The 27,495-nt window shown below is 43.1% G+C and overlaps 1 protein-coding gene across 7 annotated transcripts in view; it reads right to left on the bottom strand.

Moving 5' to 3' along the window:
* Positions 1–3,731: 3,731 nt before the first annotated feature.
* Positions 3,732–27,495, bottom strand: part of LOC125021372 (neural cell adhesion molecule L1-like protein) — a 48,435-nt gene continuing 24,671 nt past the window's right edge. For 2 of the 7 annotated variants that reach the window (XM_047607421.1, XM_047607411.1), the window contains exons 11-27: positions 26,222–26,333; positions 25,264–25,430; positions 24,529–24,694; positions 24,093–24,217; positions 23,868–23,972; positions 22,903–23,100; positions 22,473–22,543; positions 21,870–22,092; positions 21,079–21,194; positions 19,674–19,878; positions 19,368–19,490; positions 17,635–17,817; positions 10,567–10,680; positions 10,172–10,333; positions 9,670–9,849; positions 8,808–8,880; positions 3,732–4,532 (exon numbers count right to left, since the gene is read on the bottom strand). In XM_047607421.1, coding sequence (XP_047463377.1) covers positions 4,319–4,532; positions 8,808–8,880; positions 9,670–9,849; positions 10,172–10,333; positions 10,567–10,680; positions 17,635–17,817; positions 19,368–19,490; positions 19,674–19,878; positions 21,079–21,194; positions 21,870–22,092; positions 22,473–22,543; positions 22,903–23,100; positions 23,868–23,972; positions 24,093–24,217; positions 24,529–24,694; positions 25,264–25,430; positions 26,222–26,333 — 2,537 coding nt within the window. In that variant the 3' untranslated portion in view covers positions 3,732–4,318. Of the gene's footprint in view, positions 4,533–8,520; positions 8,591–8,807; positions 8,881–9,669; positions 9,850–10,171; positions 10,334–10,566; positions 10,681–17,634; positions 17,818–19,367; positions 19,491–19,673; positions 19,879–21,078; positions 21,195–21,869; positions 22,093–22,472; positions 22,544–22,902; positions 23,101–23,867; positions 23,973–24,092; positions 24,218–24,528; positions 24,695–25,263; positions 25,431–26,221; positions 26,334–27,495 lie in introns of all 7 variants that reach the window. The other 5 variants (XM_047607439.1, XM_047607448.1, XM_047607430.1 and 2 more) reach the window with 5 other exon arrangements.

Here is a 27,495-nt window from a genome sequence, read left to right as displayed (position 1 = left end):
CGACCTCAAAGAGAGAAAAGAACTGACTTCTTTAATGACGCTCACACCCAAACAGTTTCAGACTCATCATCTGTCGAATGCCATTTCCTCCAGGCAACAGTATGTTATAGTATCTCCACCCGCCGCTGTCGCTCACTCACAGGCGTAGTGCAGGCCCAGTATCCACCTTGTCCTGTGCAGATGTCTCCGCCAAAGCGCCCCGTCGCTCCGCGACACAGCCAGGCCGACTTTGTAATCATATTACCAACGCATGTCTCATTAGTTTCCGCCATGGCTGAGTGTCCCTGCTTCCTCTCCTCTCTGCTCATCCCATTCCTATCGCACGCGTGCACAAAAGGACGCACACACACCCACAAACATCCACTCTGTCGCTGGCTGGCATTTCAGAGCGTCTGGGCTTGCATCTAAAGCAGTTTACTGCTGGAAATAATGGCCCTCTAAAAGGATTCTCTGTATGCAGAATCATCCAATTCCATTTGAATTCTAGTGAGACAAATTCAATTTGAGCAGAAGGTGAGTACAACGGCGCATTGAGATGACAGCGTAAACGTGGGGGGAGCCTAAATTAGGTGAGAATTGGCCGAAGCAACAGGTTTGGGAAGTTTTAATGAAAGGCCGAAAGTGACAGACGGGATGCTTTTTGTTCCATTAGCATTTGTCTCTTGAACGCGTGTGCAAACAAGAATGTTCAGGCTCCACAGATGAATCTTTTTCCCTTGTTAGTTTCTTTTGGGTTTCACATCCACTTTCATAAATAAAAAGAAATAAGAAAAAATGCAATAAAGAGGAAAAGGCCACTGGGAGTCTACTGAAAAGAATGGGCTGTCCTTCTGACCACGTGTCAAGGTTGTCGAAACATGATTCAGTGATAAGCCTGCTGTCAAAAAAAAATAAGAAAATACAAAACCCCCTCAATACTCAGATCACGCTTTTCTCATCCAGCCATAACCCCTTTCTATGGCGAGTCGCTCACAGATGGAACATGGGAGTGTTTTTGTGTGTTGCTCTAAATAGGTCTGTCTGGAAGTTTTGTCCCCTTAAAAAGCAGCGGGCGTGATGTCGCTCTGACTCCTGGTATTGATTCTTCTGCGAATGCTTTAACTGCATTCTTTCAAAAGCCGCCCAAGAGAAGAAGGTCTTCCTTAAGAGCATCTCTACAAACACCTGTCACAGTTCCCCTCTCCGTGAACCCGACTGTATTCAAAATTGATGAGATCTCCGTGGCCCTCGAACATTCTCCTTTCGCCCGTCTATTTGTGGCGCAGAGGGGTTACGTGGCAACCCGAGAAAACTGCAAATCCTCCGCGCTGCTTTTTTCACAGCGTCCCTTCCTTGCAGCTCCGATCGGGTTTAAAGTTACTACAACTCCGGCTCAAACTCACAGCATGCCCGAGCGGGAGATCGATTTCCTCCCACTAGGTGACTTTCAGGGCACTTGGCCTAAATATCAGCTTCGATCAAAACCGTCTGAAAGGGAGCGATCTGCTTTGAGCTCGACTGCACGGGTTTGTGTGCGGCGGTGGGGTGACGGGAGCTGCGCATTGAGCGGGGCCACTCAGTTCAACATGGATTCGGGCGACGTCAGTGCCCTGACCTGTAATCGTTCCAGAATAGATTAAGTGGAGCAAAAAAAGAAGAAAAAAAAAAGAAAGAATGTTGGACAGGCTGTGACTAATGTAATCTTTTTTTGTCGTTTAGAGGTTTTAGCGTTTCACAGAGGCAGAAATTTCAGACTGGACTAGGGAGTAATCCTTACAATAGTGGGATTATCTCTTTAAATGACCTCTATCTTGAGCCATGATACCAGGAGTGCTTTTCAACTGCCTTGTGCCAACTTCAATTAAAGTCAGAATGCTTGTTTATTATCAGCAGGCTGTAATAAACTATATGGATGCACGGAACCTATGCATTCAGATTCAGTCGGTTCAATATAAAAGCACAAAAGAACACCATAGTTTTTAAATGGCTTGCCCATTGTTAAAAACCAACCATCTATCTGTCGTTGAACCCATGACAAGTTGTCACATATTCTCGCTTCTGGATTAAAACTTTCAAACAAACAGGAAGAAAGAAAAACTCACGTTTAACTGAAAGGCTCAAAAATAATGGAGCAAAAGCGAAGAGTGTTTGCACTGTTTTAGCGGGATTAAAACAGGCGCCCGCTGAACGACGGATGAGTGGATCGTCTCCCACCATCGTTAGTCGGTATTTCTGCCTCATCAAAGGTGCTACATTTGCCCCTCAGAACTCGGGAGTGGAGAGCAAGTGTCGCTTTGGTTCAGATAATTGGAGCCATGGGATCTGGTTGCAGTAATGGGAAAGGGGATTGACTACAAAGTTGACTTTATTTCATCGCTAAACTTCCACATGACCACTTCTGTTCTTTTTTTTGTTTTTTGTTTTTTTTTTTGGTGGGAAGTTGAGACTCTCTTGTCAGCTATTATTTCTCAGATCTTCTGTACTGTGTGGGACAAGTTTTTTTTGCTTTCAATATCTTCAGAGGAACAACTACAACATGCAATTATTTAAGTTGCTCTTATTTGCATTTCTGTCGAGGGCTGCCTCCAGCAAGTGTGAAATAACAGTATGTTAGGGGGATTTTTTTTTCTTTGTATCATAAAAGAAGCCCAGCCTGGAGTCTGATATAATAAAAAAATAAAATAATAAATCCTGTAGCCAATGATACAGTTTGTAGGCAGCCCCACTGAATATATTCTATTGCAGCTGCTTAAGCAAGATTGTTGAGCAGGTCAGCCCTCAACTTTATTTGAGTTAAACCCTTGATGAATATTAGAGCAACATGCATTATGCATGTGAAAATGCACTGCATGCATTGCACAAATAACAGGAGCAATGTGTTCAGAGAAAGTCGAGCCTAAACCGACGAATTCTTTCCACAAAGTGAGCACAAACGGGACCGTTTGAAAGAGCTGTGCAGCGAGGAAGGAAACGCTTCTTGCAGTGCATTCAAGCTTTGTGCTCAGCGGAAGGACATCTCAGCTTTAAAGTGATCTTACCAAATAAGTGGGAGATTTTGTTTTTTTGTTCATTCAAATCATAGAAAACGAGCAGCAAAGAGAAACCGATGGATATTTTAACCGAACGTGAAGAAAGTACCTGATGTTAAGAGTTTAAGAGATAATAAAAAGCCCGGTTGCCCGGTAATTGTAAGTGGATGTGAAGTGATTCATCCTGTGATATCTGTCAGAATAAAGGCACGTGTTTAAAAAAAAAAGTCCAAATAAGTAGGAGTGTGACAAATTGCTGTGCTTTAAGAACCTTTACTTCAGGGCCGCGGAGAACCTAGGTGAAGGTTTCACTCAGTAATTATAGTTCCTTAAAAGTATTTATCACAATCTGGAGATGAAAGCGGGAATATCCTCATCTTATATCATAGTTATCGTCCTTGCTAAAAATAGGTTCAAATTCCTGCCACGATCTCCCCAATCAGCTAGACAGTTGGGAGAATTAGACTTGAATTTATATATTGCTCTTACATTCACTCTGATCAAGCATAACATTACGACCACCTTCCTAATATTGTGTAGGTTTCCCTTGTGTCTCCAAAACAGTGACTCATCGGCCTGGTAACATCCACACAAATACATTTCTCAGCAGAACATTGAATTGTCACAAGATGGTCCAATGTTATTAATGTCTCCTGTCAGTGGTTTTAATGTTGTGGCTGATCAGTATATGTTTGATATAAAAAGCTAGAAAACAAGCAAGTGTTTGATATATTGAGATTTAAAAGGACATCAACAGTGTAACTGGAAAAAAATACAAACGGTTTGCTTTGAGGGATTTGCATCTAAAAGAACAAATGAAAGGTAAAAACAGAATATCACCTATGAGCACATATAAAATCATGAGCGTGATTCTGCCTTCAATAAACGAATGATCATACGCCTGCTGTATGCGTCATTGTCATCTACTCCTGTGTAAAAAATAATAATAATAATAATAATAATAAAATACATAATCAATGAATAGTACATTGTTGCAATTTGTGACTGAAAGGTAGAAAAACACTTTTATTAATAAAAACATGAAACACTAAAATGATATATTTCATTCTCTTACAATATTTACAAAGACTTGTGTTCTTCACACTGATTTGTTTGGTGCATGTATTGTTTCCTTTCCAGGCCGAGGGGGGGAAAAAAACCTGCTGTAAAACTTTCTTCCTATTCTCGTCATTTATAACCCCCCCTCCCCTCTGTTTGGCTGCTCAAGCTCTATTTAATGCGAGGGAAGCGGAATTTCAAATGTGCTCTTGGAAGGATTTGAAGCAGACAGTCTCAATTGGAGCTTGGCCTTATGCGCTGACAGGGCCGGGTCGAGCGGTCTCGCTGACGGAGCCTCGCTGCCTGCGTCCGGAATACTCTCCGATGAACGAGCCATCCTCGCTGAACTCCCCGTCGCCCTCCGCGTAGTCGACCAGGCTGTCTCTGCTGATGCCTTCTCCGGCCGCGTCGTCTGCGCTCAGGGAACACGAGCTCCTGCCCTTCAGCGGCTTCTCGTCGCCGTCACTGCCGTAGACAAGGACACAGAAGGATGACGGGGGGTGGGGTCAGCGGTGCGGCGCGTAAGCAAACACGTGTAGCAGATGTTTAATATGCCTTTCACACATATTAAAAACACACACGGAACATGCCACCGCACAGAGAATGTATAGACTATTAAATGCTTGGCTACACTAATTGACACACGGGCTCCCACTCACTAAGCAAATTCTTATGGTTTCAATGCATCACTACAGGCGGGAGGCAGGGGTGGATGCGGCGTCTGCACAGCAGGAAGGGAACACAAGGGAGACGGGGAGGGCTTGCTACAATCACTTCACTAATTGCTAATTGCCAAGGCTTCAGGACCAAAGGCAATTTCAAATCTCTCCAGAGCCAGCGATGGAAATTGCCAGAGTGCAGTGAGAAAGAAGCCGAGTGGGAGGTGTGTGTGTGCGCATTTGTGTGTGTGTGTGTGTGTGTGTGTGTGTGTGTGTGTGTGTGTGTGTGTGTGTGTGTGTGTGTGTGTGTGTGTGTGTGTGTCAGGGAGGCTGAGATTGAGAAAGGGAGAAGAAGGAAAAAACGGCAGAAGAGGTGGGGCATATGCAATCCCAGACAAACAGCCTGTCATTCCTGGTATTCCCAGGGGCCCCACACGCGGGTTGAGGAGATTAGATGCCAATTTGGGGCTGGGCAAGTGGCCAACTCGCAGGTGTCTCACAACAAGACGCGGGGTCACCTCAAAGCACTGAGGATATTTCTCCTCCCTGTCCTCTTTTTGTAATTCCCTAAACTACCTGTGTTTGGTAACAACGCCCTCCCTCCCAACCTACCTCTCTCCTTCGGTTTTTGTATTCATAACACAGAGCGTCTGCATTCACATACACTCAGGTGGCTCATATATGATAGCGCCATTTGAGGCGTATTGTAGCCGACACCTGTGTCAAATACAAGCTGGACATTTTAAGCAGGACTTCAGCGCAGGGCCTCCACTTCAAGCGCAGATTACAAATTGGGTCTCCTTCGCTGAGGACTTTTAATAACCAATCTTATCTGTCCTATTTCATGAGGCCATTTACGATGCAAGCCACACAAGGTCCGCATTTCGGCTCTTATCAAAACCCTTTCTCTACGGCTCGGCTCTACATAACTTGCTTTTCTAGACGGGGAAACCTCGGGCGCACAGTGATTTTAATTGAATTCCGAGCGACTGATTTTAAATAAAATGGGGCTGAGTGCTTTTGAGCCCCAGCTCACAAGGGAACCTTGTTCAGGATCCAGCTCAGTCTCAGCTCCTCCCCGTGAACGGGGGGCCTTCCTTCAGCCTTCCAGAGCAGGTAAGAGACAGAGGCGCATCAGTCGGCGGAAAGTAATTACATTTGTCTCACCACTGACCCGTGCTGACTGGGTTTGGGGGCAGCGGGAAAACTTCAGCGCCCGAACTTGTGTTCATTCTACTTGAAGTCTATCTGGAGGAAAAACTCGCAGGCATCTGCTGCCTTCTCCCAAACTGCTCATAAAAATATGTGGAGATGAGAGCTGCGAAATGAAACATAAACTTGCTGAGGAAAATATTGCATCACTGCCACTGGTGGCTAACAGCCTCCTCCGTCTATAGCACCTGCTGTTCTTGCACTGGACAGAGGAGGCAAAGCCACACAGGCCTGTCTCTGAGGAGAAATTCATCGGAGGCATAATTACCACTTGTCAGCTCCCCCGACACGTGGCACACCAGTGGGTGGTCTATTGCCTTCAGAGATTCAAAGGGCACAAAAGGGCCCTGAATCTGGCTCTAAAGCCAGGAAAACAACATCATAGTGGGGCTGAGGGCACTCTGGGGGGACAGCACTCAGAACAGCCTCATGAAACCAACCATGAGAAGCATTCTAAACAGATAGCAGCAGACAAACATCTGCACTGACTCAAAATCACACACCAAGACTCCTCCTGCCTGGGGAAGCGAAAAGTCAACTTGATATCAGAATTAAAGCCACTATAAAAATTGTTTCCTTCCTCCCATAGCATCGATCTTTCATCAGGCATGCTAATCGATTTAGCTGTGTCTAAAATCACAGATTCCCTGGTATTGATCGGCATAACCTTTAGCAAGAGTCATTTTGAGCTTCGTGCGTCCGCATAAGCCATGGAAACTACAAACAGTGTCGTAGCCACTGTAGACAATAGATTCTTTCCTGTTCAACAGAATTCTAGTCTTGGCAAGAAGCACAGGAACGCAATTGGCAGCGGGCGCGGGATTGTGAGTAATCATGTTCTGAATAATGTGATGACGAGCAGAATCAAAGCAGACAGAAGAGGCTATTTTAGGTGAATATCCTCACAAACAAACGCGCAATTGTCACACAATTGCTGCAGCGCTGTCAAGCAAAATAGGATTCAGAAGATTTGCCTAAACTGTCACCGTGGCGGCTAAACAATGCGAACAATGGGAATTCAACGGCTATTACGGAAGTACAACAGCTGTCTGCTTTAGGCCCACAGGCTCACATTTGAGCTTACTTCACTATGTGCAATTACTGTACATCTAAAAATTTTCCATTTTTAGTGCGAAACCTTTGCAAAATCATGGCCTCTGCTTATGGTCATCCACAGAATACATGAATTAGCATTTAAAGGGTACAGGTAGAGAAGCACTACAGGAACATTTAACGTTTCAATAACCTTTAGCGTGGGAACACATTCTACATTAACGGCGGCTTAACTATGAGTGGTAATTGTTCAGGAGGCGCCTGAATTGAGCAATTACAGTCAAATGAAAACTAATTTTGGCCCCAGACTGTATTTATTTTTAATGCCGGTGAAGGCATTAATGTCTGTGTGAATTTAGATGCCAAATGATCAAGGACGAGCAAAGCAGGTTGACTTGTTTCAGCTTTCAGAGAGGAATGCAAATTTTCAGTTTTTCAAACTCTCCAATATAAAGAACAAAAACGGTATAAAGATGGTGTTGAAACAGCTCCTCGAAAAGTGAAGCCAAGACCAGTAGAGCTCCCCCTGGTGAGTGGCTGCAGTACGGGTCATAACATTCACTTCCTCCATGTTAGTGGATGGGACTTGGGCCAGACTAAAACAAAAGATTTTTCAAGTATGTCATTTTAGGTAGTTAATATAACATTGATACATGATCCATGATTCTTTGGATAAGTTTTGTTTTCTTTGAAGCTATAGAAACATCATGTGGCATAATGGCGACTACCAGTTGCCACAGAAACCACTAAGCGGTCCTGTAGGGCCGTGAGAGTTATAAGAATAAATAAATAAGCACGCTGTATAGTCCAATATTTCTTTGTAATTGGTGGGGGTAGAGCAGAGTGCAGCATTAATTAAATAAAAACTCAAGTGAGTTTGGAGGAATTCAAAGGAAGTGGAGACAAGTTTTCCATATTTAGACATTGATAGAACAGATGCTTTTACAGGTTATAAAGGAGGACTTTTCTGCACGCTTACAGAAATTGAGACTGAAGACTTAATTTCACTTTTACAAGTCATTGCAGCTGTTATCTAAGAAATAGCACATTTGTAAAATCTGGCCACAATCTCACATAACGCCATCCAGGAAGCTGTTTGATTTCGACTGTGAATCTGCATTAAGGGGCAATAGAAACAGCAATGCATTGAGGAGCCGAGGTGTCGTTACACAATAATTAGGATGATTAGACGTAAACCTGCAGTATTGCCAGGTTGCTTACACCGTGTAAGTCAGCTGTAATTACATTACGCAGGGAGACAACAAGCATGGAGTGATTTTCAAGCTCTAGTAATTTTTGATGAAACGGGAAACGCCGCGCACACGCTCAATTAAATACAGGCATAAAAGGAGATGAGCAGCACACATGACGCAGACGCACACAACTAACGCACAGCTACACGCGTGCAGGAACAGGGAGACACACACTAGGAATCTGGCAACAAAATAACAGCACATAATTCCGACTAAAAGGGGAACAAGGCTTAAGCTGAGTGTTTCCCACTAGTCTTAACTACGCCGTGTGATTACCTAGCCCATTAAATGATGAGAACAGTGGCTTCTGGGTCGGTCCTGGTAAATCTCATGAATGTGAGGTTTGCTTTTTGAGTGGGAAGGAAAAACATTACTGCGATACATGACAAATAAAAACAAAAATTAAAAAATCTGCCAAAATCATCAGTATTTTTTTAATAAATGGTCGTTAATTACTGATACTATGACATGATGCATCGGAAGGTGATTTAAAAAAATATCCATTTCCTTATCACACCTCTGCACTGCAGCTTTTGTCCCTGCTGAGCGGGCGAATGTCTCACCTGTATTCATAGAAGGTGTCATCATTCATTGCTTGTGACTCCACGTCAGGCTGGAGGTCTTCTTTCTCTTTCACTGCAGGACACACAGTTCAGGTAGCGTTGTTAAAAGGCGGCACGTTAATACGCAGACACGGTATATATTAATTCTACAGTCCAAAACAACCAAAATGAACAGATATGAACGATCTGAACCTTTACATTAACTGAGTGCATATGAGACTTGAAATTCAACAGCCGCGACCAAGAAGCCTTTGTGAACTGTGTAAACATTACATCAGGAAAGCCTCTCTTTTATGTGTTTGCACAAAAGGCTACATGTCAGGGCTGAGCGTAAATACGCTTAAAAAAAAAACAGCTGCTTCTGAGAAAGACAAAAGAGGTTTCATGAAAAGAGCTAGCTGGGCAGAAGGGAAAATCCAAAGGAGCTGATGAAATATTCAGGCCTCCGTGTTAAAAGCTACTGCAGGAAAGGAGGAGAAGTGCGGTGGCGAGAGGATGGGAAAATGAGCTGAGAGGAGAGAAACAGATTAAAGAGGTGCTTTGCAGGTACAAACCATCGTGTGACGGAATCTGGCTCTGACACAAGGCAACACACAGATGCAGGGAAAAGACCCCGGGACGGTCTGCACAGGTGAGTGGTGCGGAGCAGACGAACAAAGCCGGCTGATTGTCACTTGTGTGGCTCGACAAGGTGCGCAATCAGCGGTGGACTGATTGCGCACCTTGTCAAGCCACACAAGGCAGGCACGCTGCTCAGATTATGTCATGAGCAGATCCTCCCGGGCTTCAGAAGGGACGGCATGCATAGGTGTCGCACATGCATTGGGTCAATGCGGAATGACGAAGGGACCCACTAACTGACCTTTTTCCATGGAGGACATGTCTTGGCGCTGGGGCGGCGGCGGCGTACCTGCATACTTGCCGCCTTTGTTCTTCCGCACAAAGCAGACCATGAGTGCGACAAGGGTGAGCAGCGCCACGGCGCACATGGTCCCGATGAACCAGCCCTGAGTCGAGAAGTCGCTCCCCTGAGTCGCCACACCTGAGAAGAGAAACGTCAGAGACCTAGGCTTTACACTTTTAACAGATCTATTTGAGTAAGAACTTTCTCTTTGGTCGAAAAACATGAATGATTCAAGCTATGTCATCACGCTGTGTTTGATTCCCTCCAACTATAGCGCTCGGTCTCTACTGCAGGAATATTACAAAGAAATGATCAGAGATTTAAAAGAAAACGATTCACCTTGTCACAGTCAGTCAATCACTGAGCCAGTGTGTCATCGATACTGCTGATACTGTCACCGGCATCTGTGAGCTCAGATCACTAAACTCTACAGGCAGTGACGCCTTTTCTGTCCTCTCACCTTTGACACGCGTCTGGATAACGTCTTCGTAAATGCTAGCGTTATCGAGCAGCCCCTTGGCCATGAGGCGCACGGTGTACACGGCCCCGGGTTTGAGCCCGTCGATAACGTGGAAACTCCGAGAGGCGCTTACGGCCTCCGAAATCCGCCAGTTACCATCACCTGCAGCCAAGCACAAGGAGTGCACAAGCAGCAAGTCACGCTATCGAAAAGAAGGATGCACTCTTGCCAAGTAATAATGAATAAAAAAAAAAAAAAAATGATTAAGGCTGCCATGGGGGCTTATGACATATTTTTAGATGCTAATATAAACCATTCGCAGGTGTACATAAACATGACTCCGCGTAAAATCACGATGAAGTTTTAGCAAAGCTGAGACAGGAAAAGCGTCTTACGGTTATTCATATAAGCCACGTAAAGCTGCGAGTCACGCTGCTCTTCTCTGGCAGTCCAGCTGATTTTGGCAAAGGTGTCACTCACATAGGAGCTTATGTTCAACAGGGCTGGAACTGATAAAGAGAGAAGAAGTAGGAGGGAGGAAAAAATAAGGAGGAAAGCAAAACACAGGCAGGCAGAGAGAGAGAGAGAGAAGCGGGGAAAAAAAGGGGGGGGAATAAGAAGAAGACAGCAAAAGAGGATTAGTAGAGGAAAACAGGATCCCCCGCAGTTTGAGAACAGTGAAAAACCCTCCAAGGCGACGGTTCAAAAGGCAATTCAGGGCTCCAGACTTAATTGAGTGCAGCTGGATTTTGCCTCATAAGAAGCAGGGAGATGTGGAGATTGTGGGCGGGAGTGACATCCAGTCTTCACTCTGTGTTAAGCAAACACGCCACCGCCATGGGGAGCGCATATCAGAATAGATTGAAACGTTCCCGAAATCCCATTGTTACTTGGAAGTTCAGGTACATCAAGATGAGATCACAGGGGTGTCACGGGCTGTGCGAGTGTGGGTGGGAGCCAAGCTATATAACTGGAGGAGGATGAGCAGAATTGCCTGGGACAGAGGTGGGAACAGAAAGGGGAGCAGCAGTTGTGGCCCAGAATGAAAGAGAAGCTGAAGATGTTAGATTTCCACTACAATGCTGTCAGGTCTAATAATCTATATTGTGCAACAAGGGAGCTCTATAGACTACATAAAGGAAAGATTGTTAGAGTGAGAGGGAAAACTATATTAATGGTGGGAACCGTGGGAGTACGGTGCAATTTATACTGCAGTAGACCGACTGAAACTGTAAGAGGGATTGCACAACACATCTGAACAAAAGATTTCAAACCGGAGCCGTCACTTACGATTCGGCGTTTCCACAAAACAGCGTTCCTGCCTTTTCTGAACTGCTGTTTAGAAATCACACATGTGCACGAGTGCACGAATATGCTGCACAAGCTACGGCTGGCTACTCGCTACACCAACACACCGACACACCTACAACCTCGTCTATCTCTAGCTCCCCTTCTATTTTGTCTACAGCAGCTGCTGCCGGTGATGATACGTACTGCTCTGAACAGGGGCCACAGCTGGAGTCGGGGACAAATCTTCAGGGGGATAAAAAAGAAAATGAAATACAGCAGAAGATTAAAGATATATGGAAAGCCAGCTTTAGGGTTTATAGACCAGGCACCCAAACACAAACACACACGCAAACGCATGGTCCTACTTTTGTGGGGACCTTCTGCGGACATGATGCATTCCCAGGCCCCTCACCCTCACCCTCACCCTCACCCTGACAGTCTCAACCAAGAGCCTGATCCTAACTCTAACTTAACTATAACCATACTCTAAAACCAAGACTTAAAAAACTTATTACAAACACACACACACACACACACACACACACACACACACACACAGATGCTTTGTTTCACATGCTTTGGATCCTTATTAAGAATCTGTCTGAAACCTGGAGGAGGACTCCACCACTAGGGGGCAGACTATTAGTTCTAACCAGGAACAGAGAATGTAGCATATATGCAAATGTTGGTGATTTGACAAACAATTAAAGTTAAATGAAAACCAAGAATATTCATCTGGCATGAGTAAATAATGTATGATAACACATTGAATAAAGTTAACTGTTAAATAATTTTCTTGCAAACTAACTGTCAAACAGTGTGATAAGATTTGTACGTGAGGGGTTTCTAGATAAACGCACAGCCACTCTCGCTAGCCACTTCGAAGGGCTGAATTTTATATGCATTTTTTAAGTGTAGTTTTCTCAAACGGCATCTGAAATAATAAACAAAATGCAAAGTGAGACTGTGACACTACAACTCCCATGAGTGTTTGCTCATTGGTCCATTCGTGACATACGTCACTGCAGTCAGGTGTGCTCTTAATAACCGCGAACACGGTTGTGAAGCGGTGAAGTGATAACGTGGAGGCCGTGGGCATACTGAAGGTGTCAGAAAACCCGGGGAGAGGACAAACAAAAGAAAAGCTGAGGATGGAACCCAGGATGGGAAGACAAAGACAAAAAAAAAAAAAAAAGCTGAACATGAATGTCTTGAATACTCAATTCTGATTGGCGAATCGCCAATATTCAACGGCGATTATTTCTCGATGCACCTCTGCTGCCCCTGACACTGTTGCCCCTGGCAACCAACAACATCCAGCTTTAACTCACTGAATAACTAGGAAAAATGGAGTAATTTCCGAATAAAAAATTTAATTTATTTGGAGAGGACAAAACCACTGGATACGTGACTGGAGAATAACATGTCCCTGGCAAGGAAGAATAAAAGAAAAGAAAAGAGCGCAGAATGGGTAAGAGAGGCGAAAATAACTAGAAAGCTAATTTTACACAAATAAAATCTCCTTGAATCATTATTTTGAGTCACATTATTGAATAATTTAGGTGTAAGCTGCGTTCTAAGTGGGCTTTCAGTATGTGATAAGAAACCACACTTTTTATTACGATAGACTGGATGTTTTCATATAAAAGGAGCTTTAGGCCTAGGCAGAACCTTATCGGAGCTGAATCCTTGATAATGACCTGCGGTGTTAAACATTTCTTTATATGTGTGTGCAAGGGTACATTTAAAAAGTTTGTTAAAAAAGATAAATATCTTTGGGACTTTTGCATTTGTACTAGATAGGGGGGACAACTGACGAAAGGCAAGAATCAAACCCATGAAGTTAATGTCAAGCCCTGCTGAGTTTCATCCACTGGAGGTGAAAACCAACGCAGAAGTTACAAAGCATGCAGTTCCTTATATGGCCACTTCCCCCGAAAGCGAGTTATTATCCTAAGTTATACATTCAACTGTCCACATTGGGCTCTAGCTGTCTTGGATAATTTTGTCATGGTGTTGAATTGTTAAGGTTTTCTGGGACACTGTTTGGTTTTCCTTGTGTTTCCTGGTTTTATGTTGTAAACGTTGGATTGGTTGGGTATATATAGCTCTGCCTTTCCCTTAAGTTCCAGCGCCTGCTCTTGTCTTGTCCGTTAATGTGATACATTTGGGTCCTACCTCACAAGAAACGTGACATTAGTCAAGGCAAACTTGCGTCACAAGCGGTTCAAATTCTATTGAGAATTTACACTATAGTTTAGGTTAAAGACAGATTTGGATGATATGTCTTTCCTTTCTAATCTAGTCCAGTGATTCTGGCCGGTATCTGCTTGACACGTGTCTGGTTTCACTTTCAAGTCAGATCTTGATTATTATGTTTCCACCTACACTTTTTCCAAACATCAAATACACGCCATTAGCAAAAATGCTGGCGTTACCGACCTGGGTGTTAAAACGCTGTGCCAGGGAGCGAATCGTTTAATCTCTGGCAGGGCTGGATGTTTTCGTGTGACTTTAGTGGTATATGCTCCACTGAGCCTTCTGTCTAGTTTGCAGCCGGCTTTATCTCTGCTGCTTTTTTATCTCATGAGACCTGATGGAGAAAAATAGATATTTTTTTTTCTCCGTTTGCTGTGAGCTGTTTTCTCTCAGTTTTTCTCACTGATGTTTTCTCGTGTTTTTGTTTTTTTGTATCTTTTTATTCCTGTCTTTTAAAACAAAGACATGAGGACACACACACACACACACACACACATATCTGATGATATCTAGACGGTTATTTTTCTTGTGACAGGCCAGTGTGTAATTGGTCCGGACTATTTTAGAGCTAAGCAACTGAGTATCCTTGGATGAATAGTGAAAAGCTCATTCAGCCACAAATCTAAAAGGAACACTTCAGGCTCTCCAAATCACGTTCATCCCCCCCTTTTTTTTTTTTTTTTTTTTTTTCAGTGTCGCTCCATCACTCCCCATTAACGTTTCTAAATTGAGGCTGCCCATTCTCTGCACTATTGGCATCCATAAATCTACTCGGCTGCATTGTGACTAACGTGCCCCGAGGACAGCTCCCTGGAACAGAACTATTTTATCTTCCCATTGAGCCTCTACTCAACCATATTTACAAACAATGCGTCTAATGGCTCTCGGGCTGGACGTCCACCCACAGAACAAGAGGCAGAGGCCCTCAAAAGACACGTAAAAGCTGGGAGGGGATGGCTGACTTTGAGAAACGCTGCATCTGAATGTTTCATTCAGACATTTCTATGTTTTGTCAATTTGGCACAATTTAAGGCTATTATGAGTCATTGCATTTATTTGAGAAGTGTTTGTAGGAATTTGATTTTTAATTTTTTTTTTTTTTTTTATTGGCTTTGGTACTGATACAATGACAAAATCTAGAGGCCAAACGCAGGACGTACCACCTACCACAGAACCAAAAGTATGAGTCAAATCAGATTTTTCACTAGATCCTAAACTGATCAAGTATCTGTGGGATGATCCACATAAAGGCCCCTCCCCTCAGCCCTCAGGACACCACTAACAGCATCCTGTTACCAGATACCACACGTCCATTAGCTGATGATTCCCAACCTTTTGACAAGGGGACACCTACACAACATTAGGACGGTGATCATAATGTATTTGCCAGTGTCTCAGATAATTTCAGAAACACTGTCAGGGTACACAAAGCTAAGGTTATGCTTTCATCCACGGAGTCTGTTTCATCGCGTTATTCTAATTTCTCGCCGGTCTTTGCCAAAAGAGCATTTAAAGGACAAAAAATATTTTTTAAAAATCAAAAAGAGGAAGCACCGCGTGCCAGGTTTTAGATGAGCAATCCCCACTCCCTGTGTCCTTTGAAAAGTCAATTTACTTTTTTTGTGTAAAACTCTAAATGGATCACAGCTGAATTAAACTGCCGACTCTCTGTGTTTTATGTGTCTTCGGGTTCGCTTGAATTCCCCGCTGCAGGTTTGCTGACTGTTCACAACCATTGTAACGCCAAATCTAGGGGATGCACCTTTTTATATGCAAACCGCGGAAGACATTCACAAGGATGTTAGGGAGGCAATTTCATTGAGCATTCCAAAACTTGACGGAGCCCATTTCGGTTTCGGTTATTTCGTGCTAATAACACTCTGGGGCTGCTAGGCTGGATTCTCCTAGTTTTCAAATTTAACACTGTCATTTGATAGATATTAATACTTCTGACTACACGTATTAATGTCAGTTATGTAACTTGAGTGACATCTTTGAGAAATCTTCATGAATTTTCGAGTATCCATTTAGTCTTCCGTCCTTTTGCTTTAATGGCAGCATTACTGGAGCTACACGCACTCCACAACTTCACTGTAACAGATATCCTATGATCTGTAAATGCGCCAAAGAGCTCCTTGGTCTTCTTTGGTCTTCAAGTAGTTCTCGCCAAGCTTTGAGGTGCATTTGGGCTCATTATCCCGCTGCAGCGCGAGTGCTTCTCCGCAGAGGAGGAAAAACTGAGGGTGTAGCTCGTCTCTGAAGAATGAAGTGCTACCTCTGCTCGGTCAGGGCGGAGCCTCATTTGGTACATGTGTCCAAATCCGAAACAGCAACAAAAGCAAAATATGCTGTGTTTGTCTCCTCACATGCAGCTCCCTGTCGGTGCTGTAAATGTTAAACTTGGATTTATCAGTAAATGCAACTTTTTATTTTTTTTTTCTCCAGCCACCCACTGCGAAATTATGTTTGCACTTTTTAGCACATCTTAGCACACCCCAAGCATTTGGCGGATTGAAGTGGATTATAGAAGCTTCTCATCCTCTGAGACTCTTCCAGGCTGCCTCCTTTGACAAGGCTTTTGCTGTTTGGAGTCATGTGTTCTTTATGTATTAAACTCTGTATCTGTGAGGAAGTTGCTTTTCTGTTTAACAAGGCTTGGTGTATTGAGCTGATGGGAGGGCTAATGTTGCCAGGGTCCCTGAAACCTTAAGCTTAGCCGTGACTTTATACTGACAGAAACCTCCTTTGATTAATGTAAAAACTTCACCTTATCGGCATTCGTTGCCATTTATTTGTTTTCTTGTTTTGCTCTCATGCCACGTTTTGCTTTTGTTTCATCACAATGCTACTTGCTACACAATGCTGCAAACCACAGCCACACATGAATGAATATACCCAGAGAAATCAGGTCTATTATATAATAATGATAATAAAAAATAAAAAATAAAAAAAAGTTCACGGTCAACGGCAAAAATTTTCGCAACCACTGTAATAGAGAATCTGGAGACACATCTTGCATTAGCAAACTGTGAAAGCATTCACAAGGGCATTAGGGAGACAATACTGAACATTTTAAAGCAGTCACTTGACACATGATTCACTCGTTGCTGTCACTCAGCCAATGCCAGATACAGAATTTGAAAATAGGAGTATTCAGAATTTTTTGGGAAGTTTTCTGTACGAGAACTTATTAATAACTCTTTTAAACATTTCTAAATCGTCAAACTGTGTCATTATTTACAGCAGATGACGTGATACTTCACTGATGTATGGGCACAGACTTTTGGGCATCACATGCCAAAAGATTAGGTACACTAGTGAAAACTAATGTGTCTAATATAGCAATCCGACACTAAATCTTACCTTCCTGACTGTTAACAATGACGCTATGTCAGAAAGGTGGTAATCCAACTGGATCAAAGTGTTTATGTTATTTTGCCCAGCCCACTGGATAAAATGGGGTTGTCAAAATATTAGGAACAAGTTTTCGTACAACATAATACAGTTGGGTAGTGCTACAAACCAACAGCTCTCCCAGTTATTACAAACAGCTGCTGAATATTGTAACCTTAATGAAGATGCACACAGGCTACAACACCAAACTGAAAAAAGTGTCTGTGCTTGTTTTGCATTATAGAGCTAACCCGGTGACATTTCCAGGAAAGTTTTCTTCCTCCAAACTTTGTGTTGAAAGTTTGTGACAGGCTTTACGAGAATAAAAGTATCGTAGCAACTGTTGTGTCTGTTTTGTAATGCTAATTGACATTTTTATTGTACAAATTTAATTCACACGAGAATTAACGAGTATCACATCCCACTGCAACTCTACTGTGTTATCAAGTTTCAAAAACACCGGTGGGCCTTTTACACCCGATCCTACACTAGCTACAACCACACTGACTTCGTGTGCTCACCTGCTGCAGTCACTGTTCTGCCTTCCTCGGCCCGTGGAGGTCCACAACCTGCCCGGGTGCAAGCGCTGAGGTTGAAGGTGTAGAGGCTGTCCTGCTCCAATCCCTCAATCTGCCACTTGGTGGTGTCTGCCTCAGCGATTTTAACCTCTCGGGACTGAATCACCTCCATTGCAGTCTCATTAACTATCGACGAAAGAGAAATATGTCAGGTCAGTTCACGCACCGTGAGTGAACACGGCTGTAATGAGGTTCAACGGTTGAGGGGGGGTTGGTGGGGGGGTGAAGAGATGTCGGGCTAGCTCATGCGGAGAGTGGATACAGAAGATACCGGTCGTGACAGGTGAGCAGGAGAGTAATACATTATGAGGAACGGACGGGAGAAGATGAAAGGGTAAATAGAGAGCTCAAGAGGATGGGAGGAGAGTCAACAAGAGGGAGAGGACTGAAAAAGTGATGGTGGATGATATGAGGGAAAGAAGAGCGGGAGGAAGTGGAAACTGAGCGCTGAAAAGAAGTGCAGGGGGAAGAAAACAAATACGAGAACAGGTGACAGGAAGGAAGACAATGAGGGAAAAGAAATCACAAGGAGGCAGGAGAAGATGATCAGAAAAGAAGCAATCACAAGTAGCATAACCTCATCATCAGACGTGCATTATAGATCAAAGTACAGTATGTGTACAGACTATTGAAAGCCACACACACGAACACACACACACCACTACAGGTAGGAGAAGATGTGTCAGATCTGTTGTGACACTTTGGGACTTTGCAGCACATAATGCTGCACACAGTACAGATTATTCATTAACCAACTGGTTATGCTATATATATTTTATTCATAGAATTAGCAGCAAACAAGATTGGAGATGTGCTCGAGTTACGCTGTGAATCAATGCAACCAAGAAAAAAAAAAAACACCCACAGATTGTACTGTGTGGGAATAACTGTGTAAAGTCTGACATCTGATATGGAAAAAAAAAAAAAAAGCAGAGAGGAGAAGGGGGACTGAGTGTATTGAAGAGCTAGCCAGACTCCGTGGGTGCGGGCGGAGGCGGCAGAGGGCTGTCTCTGCCTTCACATTTCACACAAAAGACTTCAGAAATGTCAGCCAACAAGGGTGTAGGCTTTGAAAACAGAGAGAGAGAGCACCTTAGTCACATGTTCACGCTAACTGTACGCACGCATAAAGGTGCTTTTTTTTTTAAGAAGAAGAAGAAGAAGATATGTTTCTGAGCGATACATGCCAAAGAAATATGCACAAAAGGCACAAACGATCCTTTTGGAAGGAAAACCCACAGTCCGGGAGGACAAGAGATAAGAAAGACTGAAGGAACAGGCGACCCACTATCTACAGCAGCATGCACCAATAGCCTGTTGGGGACCACGGTGAGGAGTTCAGTGTTAAACAGTGCCACCTACTGACTGATGTGATAACTCACAAGAAGAGAGGAAAATGGCCAAAGGTGAGACAGTAGTGTGTGCTGCATGTTTTCAGTTTTTTTCCTGTATGTGTAAATCATAGTATCACAGATCCACCTCCTCCACACTTACACCTCTACTCTGACCTGATCTTACGTTTCCTCATCTCCGATCTACTAATGCTCCAGCTACACTCCTGTTTACACTTCGCCTACAGCGCCTCGCACCACGGATCTGTTAATGAAAAACCTTGGACGGGCACAGAGGAGTAACTCAATTAGCACGTAGTTATACAACACAGTGCGTGCACGTACTGAGGTGGTATTGCAGGTGGTAACCAGAGAGGATCCCGTTTGCCTTCAGCGGTGGACCCCATACCAGCAAAATGGAGTCTTTCTGCATGTTAGAGGTGGTCAAGATGGGAACTTGCTCTGGAACTACACAAACAACAATAATGTTAAATCACTGAAAGTATTGCATCAAGTGGTCTGATTTAAATTACTTTTACACTGCTTGAATCAAACATACAAAAGCCTATTTTAAGCAACTTTCTTTTTTACTTAAGAGCATCGCCATAAATTCATGAACTTCACACACTGGACGCGTTCACGTTGACTCACCTCCCTCTGGAGTGCTAAAGGTGACCGGATCGCTCTTGGGACCATTGCCCTTCTTGTTGAATACGTGGACAGTGAGTTTGTACTCGGAGAAAGGTTCCAGGCCGGGCACAATGGCGTGCTGCCTCTTCCCAGTGAAAGACATGGAGTGGTGCTCATCTAAAATCTTGTTGGGATTCAGCAGATAACTTTGCCTCACCCAGTGCACCTAAGAGAAGATGGTAGAGAGCAGGAGGGACAGAGAGAATGAAATTGCCGCTTCACACACATCTCTTTGTAACAATCCTCCACCTACTCTCCTTTTAATGACAACACCTATACAGAGTACAACATGCAAAGCATCAGCAGCTCATTGTCTTTTTCTACTATAGTAAATAAGTATAAGTGTGGTACTGGTAGCTTCTGTACTGGCCAGTAAAGATAGAATTCTTGGCTCTTTGAAGGGAGCCGGATCCTGTGGATACGTTCCTTTCAAAGAGGTGTTCAAAAGGCTCATTTTGATATTTATTTATTTTTAAGATGACAGCCGAAGTATTTCATCCTCGAAAAAAGCACTGTGAGGGTAAGATCTGGATCGGAATCACTCAAACCAAGACATTCCACCAATACAGATTCTCTTGGTGGGATATCTGGGTGTATCTTTATCTAAAATATACATTTTATGGACAGATGCTTTATTTATCATGCAGAAATTCGGTAAATGCCTCACCACTACACCAGCTCCGTCATCGACACCGAGCTTTTGCGTGCATCTGCATAAACGACTCAATACTCGGTTCCTATTTGTTTTAAAGATCTGGTCAATAGATTTGGTTTCATTTGTGGGTCATGCCCATGAAGACTTAGACTAGGGTCTGTTAACCCTTGGCCAAAAATTCCAGATTCAAGATGTCAATAGGGATGAAAGTTTGTTTTGGGATAAACTTTAAAAGAGAGAGTATTTCCAGTTTTGACTGAGAATTTTCAAAGATTTAGACAGTTCACTATATTTTTGCATTATTCCACAGTATTAAAACTTTTTTTTTTTAAGAGTTCTTGTATTCGTGTGGAAAGTCCACAGTTAATATGAGTTTGTGCGATGTCTGAATAACCAGATAAAATTTGGCAACAGCTTGAAAAGTCAAAAAGAAATTTCGGTACACCGCACACTGAATCATCTCATAGTTAACATCTGGTAACCTGTGATTTGTCATTTGTTAACTGAATGTCCATCTCTAACAAGAGCACAACATTATACTTCTGAGAAGCTGCAGATGTTTTAATGGGTTTTGAAACTAAGCATATGTCATGCCTCCTCTGATCTGTTTCCTGTGGCCTGTGAAGAATACGCACCAAAGTCATCCCAGAACAACTGAAGCCGTCTGAAATAGTCAAGAAAGAAATCATGTAAGGGATCATGGACACTTACACTGTAGCCACCAAGATGACCTCGCACTGTAGGAGGTGGAGGGGGGGTCCAGCTGACTCTCAGAACGGTGCTGTTGATCACCTCCACTGCTACGTCCCGCGGTGCTGCAGTGGGAACTATAGACAGGAGAGGAAGTTTTGAACCATGCAGATGTACTGTACGCATTTTAACACCAATAAACATGGATAAAAAAGCAAAAAACTAACAGAAATTTGGTTTGAACAAATGGAGCAGATGAGCTATTGAAAGCAGGGGAACTATAACACAAACTAGGTCCTGGTCTATTCTGGTGGGAGTAGGAACAAATACAATTAAGGCAGACTCTAGAGAGAGAAGCGGCCATCGTGCTTTAGCAGGCCTACGGCGCAAACTGTGTTCTGATCTGTCAAATCTCCAACAGCTTCTGAGACAGAAGCGGAAATTTGACATCCCACTTCCTCTACAAAGGTTATCTGCCACCTGCTCAGAGATGGTGTTTTCCTTTTTTCTCTTTCTTCAGAGGGGAGGAAAAGTGACTACTGAACACCTGCACGGGGTTAAAACGGCGGGCAAGGGGAAAACAAAAAGGAAAAAGAAAAGAACTTAACCTGACACATTTTCCCGCAGACAATGCCAAAAGACCACTGAGGGCACAGTGGGAAACGAGTGAGTCACAAGCTAAACAACAGCCAAAGCTGCCACTTCAGCTTCAGGGTATGTTGTAATGAAGCAGCAGAACCGAACTGAGGTGCTTGTGAACATGTCATATGGTGAAATTCAGAATTAAATATACATGAAGGCATGCGGCTTACCATCTTCTCCAGAGTAACCCGTAACAACTTTAGGCTCTGGTCCCCAGCCGTGGCTGTTCCTGCTCTGAATTTTGATCTCGTAGGGAACAAAAGTGGACGTGTTCCTCACGACGAAGGAGTGTCTTTGGACCAGGTGATCCGTCCAGATATCGTCCACCCCAAGTTTCCGGTAACTCACCCTGTACTCAAGGCCTGGGCCATTGTATTCAATGGGCAACAATGGCTGCAACACGAAAGTGAAGAAAGATGTCCGTAATATACAAAGGTTTCTGGCACACGGTGTTATAGATCAGGGCAATGATTTTCAGGTCAAGGACCTCCAAACTGATGGAGACATTAGTATATGTGTGTACTGTTTATAATATACATTATTATTATCATTTTGCATTCAGTACTAAGCTATTCACATAATAAACAGGTTCAAATATTCATTTTTTTTTTTTATTTCAAGCATGTGCAACAGTAAGGTGGGCGTGCAACTGCTGTAAGAAATTTAAATTTGTGGCTGGAAAATTACAAAAATATTTAAAAAATGTCTAATCAACCAAAGATTTTACAATAGATGGAGAAGCTTTATTAAAAAGAAGCAAAAAATTTTCTTACCTGCCAGCTAATGTCCATCTGATGAGGCAGAGGGCCTTGAATTTTGATGTTTTCTGGGTTCCTATAAGGAGCTTTGGAGAGACATATGGACTTATTGGACAGGAAAGAGCACATTTTCACTGCTAAACTGCAAATACATGTCCCTGCGCTTGCTAAAACGGACAGCATTGTGAATTTGGGTGAGTATCCAGATTTCATGGTGCTCATACTGTAATAAGGTTAAGCAGCAACATGTGCTGGAAATAAAACTCGGAGACTTAAAGGGCCGCTTAGCCCCAAAAATATCCACACCCCCTGCCGCTTCAATTTTCTGTGGCTAAAAAGGCAGGATTTTCCACACGGCAAAAGAAAAGAAACGTTCAAACGTGCCTGTCGCAATCAACAGATAACCGCGAGAAGAATGTATTAATAGTTAAGGAGCGAGTCTCACCACAAGGGGATGTTTTGTGTCGCGGCGTGGGCTCACTGGGGGGCCCGGGTCCGACGCCGTTGACAGCGTACACTCTGAACTGGTACTCAAGATGTCCATGTAGAGCCAGCTCGGCTGTTGCCTGGTTACCGACGACTTTCTGTTGCTCCTTCCATCTTCCGGGCTCCCATTGGCTCTCCTCATACTCCACCACAAATTCTGAGAGGAGAGAGGAGATGACACATTTAGTCATGATAATCACAACTGATGAAAAAGCACGGTATGGGCATGACGCATCTCAGTCTTCCTGGACTTATAAATGCATAGTTCAACACTCCTTTGCTCTTTGACAATTTCCGCATGTATCTATCTGTGAGTGTCAACCAGGGAGAATCAGTTTAACTTAGTCAGAAGTGGTATCGCAATTATCATTTACCACCCTTCCTGCACACCATGGATCTACCACTGCAGGGGTCTTCAACGTTTTTCAGGCCAAGGACCCAAACTGATGGAGACATGAAGTAGGGACCCCCTACCTACTATATGTGTTCTACATTAAACTCGGCTAGTGCAGATATTAAATATACATGATTATTATCATTTAGCATTCAATATTAATCTGTATTCAGCTGCACTGTTTGCTTTTGTTCTGCTAATATTGCAACATGCCACAGGGATTTCACCTGGGGACTGAATAGGCTCTCGGAAGCTGACAGAGTCAACGTGTAATAAACGGCCTTGAGTGAAAACCAGTGGCGTCACAGTGTTTAACAGACCAACAGGTGGCAAAATGTGCACAGAAACGCAACAAAGGAACAAGACAAAGCAGAAAAAAAGAATAAACCTGCTCACTTTTAAACATAGATGTAAGCAATGGACTATTCGGAAATCTGAAATCTGTGCAAGTGCTCTTTGAGAAAATTGTATCCACCATGTTTTGTGCTTCTACAACATCATCATTTTAGGCTTTCTAAGGCAACCTTTACCTGTTACAGGACTGTTGTGATCGTTCCCTGGTATCCAAGACAGCAGGACATTCCTCGTACCATTGAGTTCACTAATCTCTAATGCGCTGGGAGCATCGGGAACGTCTGCAACACAAAACACATTTAACAACATCAGACAAGCAGAAGCAAAAACGTGCAAAAAATTAAAAATGGGACAATTACAGAACGACATTTTATAACACGTTTATCATAAATCAGCCTTACCCAGCACTGTGAGTAGTGCGCCGGCAGTGTCCTCGTCCAGGCTCGTCGTAGCGGTGCATGTGTATCTGCCCTCATCGCTCAGGTTTACATTCATGATCTGCAGCCCATCAGTGTCCATGGAGTATCTAAACACGTGAGGATGATTGACTTCAGTTTATCCAGGAGAAGCTATTCACTTGAGTGTGTAAAGGTTCGTGACAAGGCCTAACTTTTACAGCAACGGTACTGGAACACACAACCACACGAATGAAATGTAAACTCTCTGGCTAAAGTAATCAATCATTTTCTCGGTAACACCAACAAATCCATTGTCTCTCCCCCTCCTCTGAGCAGGATTAAACTTTGGGGACTTTTTTTTACTGAAGCATTGGTATGCAGACGGAGACGCTGGGGAAAAAAAGTCATTTTAACCACAAGCGCACCAGAAAACAAATACCTGGAGTCTCTGTCTGCGGAAAGTGGCATCTCCTCCCCGTCCTTCCTCCACACCACCTTAAAGGTGTCCTGCAAACTTTCATCATACTCTGTCTGGCACCTCAGCTGTGCTGTTGTCCCACTGACGATCTTCAGATGCTGAGGTGGACCTACTATTCTTGTTGGTTCTAAAAAATAAAACACAGTGTCACAGACGGCGCTACGTAAACAGATCCGATGATGATCTCTCAGAAAGCCAAATAACATAATCACCCGTAATTCCTTTAAATGTAAATCTGAAACTGAGCCAAGTCATTTACTTCGCAAATGAGTCGTTGCCGCAGTAACAGCGTCTTTGATGAGGGGAATGAGTAATCAAGATTCTAAAGGTAATTTGCGTCAATGATTTGACTATGAAAATAAATTTCTAAATATGTTCCATCGCATTATTATGTATGCAGCATCTTTTTGTATAACATCAGTGAAAAGATGAAATTAAAGTCATGCTTGTAGTTTTTCAGCACGTTTCAAACTACTGAACTGATCCACAGAAGGGCACATCAAAAAGAAATGACACCTTCTACATCTTAAACCCGCAGCTTTCATATAGACTTAAAAGAGTTAAATAAATAAGTCCGTATAAGCAAAACTCCTTTGGTTTAATGCAAGGCTTCTACTGATAAAAATTACCCAAAGATCCTATCCTCCAGTGAATACTACTTGCACAAAGGAAGCAGTTAATAACAGTACGACTTACCCTTCACGTCCAGCACAGCGGTGATGGATGATGATCCCTCCGTGTTGGTGGCGTCGCACACATATTTCCCACTGTCACCTTTCTGTGTGCTAATGATTTTCAGCGACTGTCCATCCTCAAGAGCCAGAAAACGGTCCGTCCCCTCGATGTTTTGCTCGTCTTTGGCCCTAAGACACAGAGATGTCAAACCTTTTAGCGTGTGCGCACAACTTTTCCAACGTTGTGTGGGCACCTCGGAAATTAGTGTTTTCTTTAACTCGCACGTTTGGTCATAATTTTCATTTCCTATAGATTAAATTCAGTTTAATTCAAATCACTTTATTTGTCCCCAAGGGGCAAAAAAACATAGACACAATCACAATCAGTAGACACAAACAGACATACAGCATTCCCACAAGTGTTTTGTGCATTGGTGCATTTTTTTTTTTTTTTTTTAACATTTAAATTGTTGTAAACTAATTAAAAGAAATGGACTAAAAATTTTAAGCGAAAGTCAGTCTTGATTGTCAATTAGGCTGAAGTGGAAGATAATTTAACCAAAATCAGGAGTGTTTTGGGTTATATTTCTTTTACACTTTTGTCAAGGACTGCCAGAGATCCCTTTTCTCTTTTGTGAAGCTGTAGCTAAGCTGCAGTGGTAGTTAACAGGATTTAATTAGGCCAATTTCAAGGAACGGAAGAGGATTATCTCATTAAAGAGACGTACGTGTCAAGATAGGCCCGTGTCATACAGACACCTGAAGCAGTGAGGGATTAATAGCGTGCCTCACTGCCGTGATACAGCATGTGTCAGGATCCTTTTTATTTTTTTATTTTTTTTAAAGAGTGTTGTATTTGGGCTGCTCCTAATGAATGCAGCAGAACAACCAGGGGTTTCATGTGAGAGGAAAATCAGCTCTACATGTGAAGTGACTATTGAAATTGTTGTTTAGGTCGAACTATCAGACACTCTACTCACCAAGAGATGGTGGATGGCGGAGAGCTGAAAACACTGCAGTTCAGGGTGATGTTCCCTCCGAGTACTACAGCGTACTCTTGGTAGGCCCTTGTCAGCATAAGTGGAGCCATGTCTGAAAGCACAGGGAAGAGGAGGCAAGATTCAACTGGCTTAAATGTCAAGTTATATCAGGCAGGAGAGATCTGCTGTAAGCACCGGCATCACAGTCTCTTGTAACGCCGCAAAATCACCCTGACATTTGTAACAGGGAATATCATTACACGTCCGCACGTTCCCCGCAGTAAGTCGTGAGTTAGCAAATCAAGCATAAAGGCTATAGATCCGGGACTTTAAATCGATTAGACAATTAACAGAGAAATAACTGGGCACAATTTTGTTACTCAATAAAAAAAACAAAAACAAATGCCGATGATAAGCTAACCCAGCTCCGCCCTAAAGTAGAAGTATATGAAAAATGCAGGCCTGGAGAAAATAACGAAATTATGAATTACTTGATGGTACATACAGAAAGTAAATGTTAGTTGCACAGCTGGGATGACAGCATGGCAGAGAGGAACGACGCCGTGGTGGTTTCAGACTGCAGAGATAACAGCTGGGGGTGGAAATTTTATATTTACCCTTCACTTCATATTTTCACATTTACCTCTCGCATATACATTATTCATATAATATCGTACTCTTTGTTTCATGTTATTTTACACCGGGATCCATCTCTTTTCCTCCCTCAGCAGGATTCAACTTGCAGGTTAGCTTGACTTTGTTGTTCGGGAAAAAAGAATTTGCTTCACTGGCAGACAAAGGAAAATACAATTTCCAAGCCGTCTGTCTTTCTCTGCTGGGAGCAGCATGATAGATAGAAATCCGTAACTATTGAAGAAAAACTCTTTTATTAAACAAGTCCGTTTGTGGTTGGAAGGCACAAGTGTGCGCGTGTAGGTTAGGATAATTGCATTAGGCAACAAAAGAAAAACATTTGTGCTTTTGAATTCAACTTAAAGAAAATTCCCCCAACAAACACAAAAGGATGAGACGAGAACGCGAGTCGGGGATGTTCTTATTAAAGAAATCATGTCGGGATGTCACGAGAGTGCACGCTGATGTGCTATTGTGCACACACAAATAATACTGAGTGACAGCCAGAATGGAAATAAAGGATTTAATCAACTTATTTGAATGCCGATGATTGCTCCATGTAAAATCATTTGAATGAAAGAGATTTTTGTCTACGAAAGTGGCTCCTGTGGCTCAACAGGTGGAGTCAGTCGCCCACCAGT

Source organism: Mugil cephalus, chromosome 1 (assembly GCF_022458985.1).
Source record: "Mugil cephalus isolate CIBA_MC_2020 chromosome 1, CIBA_Mcephalus_1.1, whole genome shotgun sequence".
Lineage (NCBI taxonomy): Eukaryota > Metazoa > Chordata > Actinopteri > Mugiliformes > Mugilidae > Mugil > Mugil cephalus.
This window is presented reverse-complemented; position numbering and strand designations above follow the sequence as displayed.